Below are 6,537 nucleotides of genomic sequence, written 5' to 3'. Positions count from 1 at the left end.
TTTTTTTTTTTTTTTTTTTTTTTTTTGAGATGGAGTCTCGCTCTGTTGCCCGGGCTGGAGTGCAGTGGCCGGATCTCAGCTCAGTGCAAGCTCCGCTTCCCGGGTTTACACCATTCTCCTGGCTCAGCCTCCTGAGTAGCTGGGACTACAGGCGCCCACCACCTCGCCCAGCTAGTTTTTTGTATTTTTTAGTAGAGACGGGGTTTCACCGTGTTAGCCAGAATGGTCTCGATCTCCTGACCTCATGATCCGCCCGTCTCGGCCTCCCAAAGTGCTGGGATTACAGGCTTGAGCCACTGCGCCCGGCCTGTTGTACTGATTTTTAAAACTCCATTTATAATCAGTGAGATTTATGTAGCCCCACTGTTACCCTAACACTATCTTTTCATTTTGCATGGCACTTATTCCCAAGGATATCATTTCCTAAGACGCTCTCGAACACTGTAAGAGGTTTTTCTATTACAGGAGACAGGCTTTTCTTTTCCTGATTAGGGAGTACTGACTTGCCAGTCACATAGGCTAGGTTCCTGACTCCCTTTACACTTAATCTTCTGATTTTCTAAGGACCTACAAATTGGCCAGGCAATTTGTAGGACACCACAAGGTGGCTCACGCCTGTAATCCCAGCACTTTGGGAGGCCGAGGCGGGTGGATCATGAGGTCAAGAGATTGAGACCATCCTGGCCAACATGGTAAAACCCCATCTCTACTAAAATACAAAATTAGCTGGGCGTGGTGGCACGTGCCTGTAGTCCCAGCTACTCCGGAGGCTGAGGCAGGAGAATCACTTGAACTCGGGAGGCAGAGGTTGCAGTGAGTTAAGATCACGCCATTGCACTCCAGCCTGGTAGGCAGAGCAAGATTCCATCTCAAAAAAAAAAAAAAAAAAAAAGACCTAGGAGTCAGGAACTTTCCATCTGGGACAGTCTAGGGAGTACTTCCTATGCAAAAGTCAATAGTGTACTTGTCAAACACTAAAGAGTCATAAGTAGACATCTGAATTTTTTTGTTTTGATTTTTTTGGTTTGGTACAGAATCTCATTTTCTAGCTGTGTGTGATTATAATGTAAGAAAGACCTGTTCTTCTCATGAATAATAATTTAGAATCACCTTAATATCCACGTGTGCCTTTTTCTGGCCAAAAAAGGGAAACTCCGGAGGGCTGAATTGCTGGGGTTTAGGGTGGGGAGGTTTAGGCATGAAATAACCCACATGTTAGTATCTACTGAGTCTTTGCTGTTCTCAGCACTTCTCATTCTGATCAATGATATCAAGATGGTTTCACTCTAGTTTCCAGTCCCTGGCACTACTCCTGGACATCTCACTGGCATGGACAGTTTGTGTGTGGTCCCTGAGGTGGGCAGGGACCAAGGTACCAGAGGCTGCAGCACAAGGTCTTAACCCTCTTCCTGGGCTACAGAGAAAAGCAAGATCACTTGGCACAAGGACCAAGAAGCCTTCCTGAGCTAGGAGCAGGAAAAAGGACTTCCTGAGCTAGGAGTGCCTCAGGACACAAGGACACAAGTGGCTGCCTACCCCACAGTTTTATTTGTTTCATTTTATTTATTATTATTATTATTTTTAGAGACAGGGTCTTGCCATCTTGCCCAGTATAGTCTCAAACTCCTGAGCTCAAGTGATGCTCTCTCCCAAAGTGTTGGGAGTACAGGTGTGAGCCACTGTGCCCAGCCCCCACATTGTTTTAAAGGACCCTAGGCCAGGTGCTGTGCATGTTAGTATTTACTGAGTCTTTGCTGTTTTCTCCATTTTATTAAGATAGGGATGTGGAAGAAATGCTTTAGGAATAATCTTATGGGGTTTTTTGTTTTTTTTTTTAATCTGTAAATTTTCCCAAGGGAACAAGAGTTACTTCATATTGAGCTAAATAGCAGTAAGCTTTCCAAAGACCTTCTTTTCTGTTGTGCTTTCATATACTGTCCTCTTTTTTTTTTAGGCCTTTGAACTGGCCACAGGTGACTATTTGTTTGAACCTCATTCAGGGGAAGAGTACACTCGAGATGAAGGTGAGAACCCTTAACCATGGATGTGTGTGTGTGGCATTTACACTTTCCACATTTAGCTAACATCATTTGTTAGTACTGAAGAGCCTTAGTCTTGTTAGTGTGCAAAGCATATGTAAATCCCAGAAAAGTTAGAAATATAAAAGACATTTTATAGTAGGTTTTTAGATATTTTCTGAAAAATACTAAGCTCTGTCAGAGTCAAAGGCCACAGTTAACCTAAAACTTCTGTGTGCTGGACAATTTTTTTCTTCAACATTAGTTATCTTCCTTTCTGTATATATCAGTGGTTCATTCTTTACCCAGTTTGAGTTCACCTGTTCATCAACCTGTTGCTCAATTATGCCTCCATATTTATTTAGAGGTCAGTAACTTTAATATACACACACTACTTAAATGCAGAGACTGTATCCTATTTCTATAAATTCTGCCAACATTTAGCATTCTTTTTTCCCTTTTCTGAATATAAAACTGTAATTTTTTCTTTTTTGGAATTCCATTTTAAAACAAAATAGAACGGATTTACATGTTGTGGTAGCCAGTGGGAAAAGCTTAAGCTGCCAGTTACTTTGTCTGAGAGACTGTGGAAGCAGGCAACTGTATGTGTCTGATTTTTCTATTATGATGGCATCCAGATAACTAAATGGGTTAATAATTTGAGTGAACAAACAAAATGGTTGTTGTTGTTGTTGTTGTTGTTGTTGTTGTTGTTGTTTTGAGACAAAGTCTCACTCTGTCGCCAGGCTGGAGTGCAGTGGTTCAAGCGATTCTCGTGCCTCGGCCTCCCGAGTAGCTGGGACTACAGGCGTGCACCACTACACCCAGCTAATTTTTGTATTTTTAGTAGAGACGGGGTTTCACCGTGTTGGCCAGGATGGTCTCTGTCTCTTGACCTCGTGGTCCACCCCTTTCAGCCTCCCAAAGTGCTGGGATTACAGGCATGAGCCACCGCCCCCAGCCAAGAAAATGTTTTATACAGTTGAGGCAGCTTATGTTTTATTTGTAGGATTAATGAGGATTATTTTGAGAGATCACTACAGCATCTGCCCTCCCAATGTAGAGAACATGTTCTTTTTGCACTTTCCTTGAGTCTTTGGGAACACATATTTCATGCTCTGTGGAACCAGGAGTGCTCTTTGTTTCTCAAAATGTGGTCTTCTGGGATATTAATAGGTAATGTTAGTAGGACCTGCTAATATCCCTAATGAATACCATTTGGAAAATGCTATCTATCTAATTCCCATGAATGCCTATTTAAGTGAGTACATATTTTGTATGTATAAGCCCCATGTTAGAGGATACTATAATTACTACTTGATTTTACCCATTCTCTGCTTGCTATTTTTCTGGGTTATAGGTTTGGGGTTATAGGCTTACAGTGTTTGGGGTTATAGGCCTGGAAACTACCTACTATATTTGTTGGGAGGGTGATTAATTTTTTTTTACTTCCCTAGATTCTCCATAAATGTTAGTGTGTGGTACAGAACACGTATAGTGGCTAGAATTATATCGAGTAGTAGTATGCTACCAAACCTGAAATTTTTAATATATATGCAGAGTCCCAAATAAGGGGACAAGGAAAACCATCTTCCCTAGATATTTAAATTCTAATTTATTCCATCCTATACCAGTTAGTACTAATAGTCCTTAGGTCAAGCATCAACCCTACCTGTGCTGTTCTATTGCAGTTTGGCCTATAAGAGCAGGAACAAGCAAACCCTTACCCCTGACTAGTGTGTGCATAGTTTGTTACGAGTCATGGTAGGACAGGAGCCTGAGTACCATGTCCTCTACTCTGGCTTTCCACAACCCTAACTCATGGGATAATACTTAATAATTTTGTCTGTCAAGTATATCAATCCTCATAAGCCAAAGATAGGTTGCAGGAATTAAATGTAAAGTAACAACTTCAAGGGAATTCCTTGGTATAGGAAAAATATTTAAAGAAACCAATATTTTACTTGGAAGTTTACTTAAGTTTCTAAGAACTTTAAGAAGCTCTCTTAGAAACTATAGTCTAAGTTTTTCCTTGGTATTCTCATTTTGGTTATTGTTAATGGTAAAACACATTTGCAGGTCCTGCCAAAACCAGCAGAAAATTCTTGGCATGCAGGTACTTGTTACCAAACCATAAATTCAGTCAAAACTGCTCAAAGGTTGTAGGGAAGTCATAAATGTGAAGTCTTTAAATGACACCTATTCCTTGACATGAGAAAGATATAACCTGAAACCTTCACAAATTCCCAGATAATATGAATGTCTCTAGCATGTTATTTCCCCTGTAAGATACATAACTGGAAGTTTAACCCTTAATGATTCTGTAACTACAGGATAAAAGTATTTTATAAAGCTTTTTTTTCTGGCCAGGAGCCATCATTTAAAAAAAAAAACAAAAACTTTTATATTCTGCCTGGGTATTCACACCTGTAATCCCAGCACTTTGGGAGGCTGAGGTGGGTGGATCACTTGAGCCCAGGAGTTTGAGACCAGCCTGGGCAACATGGCAAAACCCCACCCATCTCTACAAAAAATACAGGCCAGGCACAGTGGCTCACACCTGTGCACCTGTAATCCCAGCTACTCAGGAGGCTAAGACACAAGAATCACTGGAACCCAGGAGGCGGAGGTTGCAGTGAGCCGAGATCATACCATTGCACTCCAGCCTGGGCGACAGAGCAAGACTCCATCTCAAAAAAAAAAAAAAAAAAAGATTTTATATTCTTAATTTCTGTCACCTGCAGAGGGAAAAAAAAAAGACAGTAGATCTGCCTGAGTTGTGTGTACTGGTTGTTCCCAGACTCACCTCCTGGTTAAGAGGCTGCATGCCTCCCTGGTGGCGCTCATGATCCATATTCATACTGTGACGATTACAGATCATCAAGTAGCTATACTTTAAATGTTTGTGCTAATCTTTACTTTTAAAAAATGATTTTAGGGAAAAAAGCTTTAGACAAGACGTAAGATAATTGGTTTTCATTTGAGTTTTAGCTCATATTAGCCCTGAAGTTTCAAGTTAGGCCATTTGTGCTTTTGAGGTTCTGTTTTCTCATCTTTAAAATGGGGTATCAGCCAGGTGGTGACTCAGGCCTGTGATCCCAACACTTCAGGAGGCCAAGGCAGGAGTATTGCTTGAGCCCAGGAGTTTGAGACCAGCTTGGCAGTATGCCAAGACCTCATCTCTCCAAAAAATGTTTTAAGTCAGCAGGTGTGGTGGCACATGCCTGAAGTCCCAGCCACTGGGGAGGCTGAGACAGAACGATCACACATAATAGTTCCAGAATGTCTAACACATATTTGGACAGGTTTTAAATCTTACCTAAAGAACCTACCTGAACCTAGATATATAGACAAAAGAGAAGTAAAGATGAAGATAAGCCTCCAAAATCCAGAATGGTACTTGCCCGACACTATCAGGTGACCAATCACCAGAAATAATTCTTGGCCTTCCCAGTCAGTCTTCCCTTCATTATCCTTGGTCTTATTTGTAGTTACTTTTAAACAGCTAGTCCTTGAAAAGCTAATCATAGAAAACCTCTTTTACAGCTTGTCCTTGATCTGTTCTTCTTACCCTTCTATTTTAGACCACATTGTGCACATTATAGAGCTGATAGGCAGAATTCCAAGACGCTTTGCCCTCAGTGGGAAATATTCACAAGACTTCTTCAATCACAGAGGTAGTATTGTTACATGAGTTTTAATCTAGGACCCAGGGGATACTTCAGGAAGCAGAGCATTCACACCAAGATTGTTTTAGTTATCACTGAATCCACAAAATTTGACTTTGTGAATTCTCCATTAGATGGATAGTCTTCCTCTTCCCATTTAGGATAGCAAGCAAGCCTGATGTGCTTTACAAAGAGGTGTGCATGCTACTCTTTCTGCTATTTTCTAGAGCTGCGTTTGTTACTCTTGTTACGTATCTTTTTTTTCCCCTTCTTGAAATGTTTGAAATATACAGATCACATTGCATTGATCATAGAACTTCTGGGGAAGGTGCCTCGCAAGCTCATTGTGGCAGGAAAATACTCCAAGGAATTTTCACCAAAAAAGGTAAAGTAAATGTGTTCCCAGACATTAAGGAGGCAGAAGTGTTTTAAGAGGTAAGCACATATTCCCAATATCCTACAGAATGATGGGCCTACCCTGAATGCTAACCTGTGACTTAGCAAAGAGGTAAAAAAGTGGTCAAGAGCAGAGACTGAGCCAGGCGTGGTGGCTCATACCTGTAATCCCAGCACTTTGGGAGACCGAGGCAGGCAAATCACAATGTCAGGAGTTTGAGAACAGCCTAGCCAACATGGTGAAACCCCATCTCTACTAAAATACAAAAAATTAGCTGGGAATAGTGGTGGGCGCCTGTAATCCCAGCTACATAGGAGGCTAAGACAGGAGAATCGCTTGAACCCGGGAGGCAGAGGTTGCAGTGAGCCGAGATCGCACCATTGCACTGTAGCCTGGGCAACAAGAGCGAAACTCCATCTCAAAAAAAAAAAAAAAAAAAAAAAAGAAGAAACGG

At 41.4% G+C, this 6,537-nt stretch overlaps 1 protein-coding gene across 2 annotated transcripts in view; it reads left to right on the top strand.

The window, feature by feature from the left end:
• Positions 1–6,537, top strand: part of SRPK1 (SRSF protein kinase 1) — a 94,326-nt gene that overhangs the window by 85,869 nt on the left and 1,920 nt on the right. The window contains exons 13-14 of one of the 2 annotated variants that reach the window (XM_017870080.1): positions 1,955–2,024; positions 5,980–6,297. In XM_017870080.1, coding sequence (XP_017725569.1) covers positions 1,955–2,024; positions 5,980–6,080 — 171 coding nt within the window. In that variant the 3' untranslated portion in view covers positions 6,081–6,297. Of the gene's footprint in view, positions 1–1,954; positions 2,025–5,979; positions 6,298–6,537 lie in introns of those variants that run through there. The other variant, XM_017870081.1, reaches the window with a different exon arrangement.

The sequence above is a fragment of the Rhinopithecus bieti genome, unplaced genomic scaffold (assembly GCF_001698545.2).
Source record: "Rhinopithecus bieti isolate Rb0 unplaced genomic scaffold, ASM169854v2 scaffold_4553, whole genome shotgun sequence".
Classification (NCBI taxonomy): Eukaryota; Metazoa; Chordata; class Mammalia; order Primates; family Cercopithecidae; genus Rhinopithecus; species Rhinopithecus bieti.
Note: the sequence above shows the minus strand (reverse complement) of the source record. Positions and strands in the feature narration are given on the sequence as shown.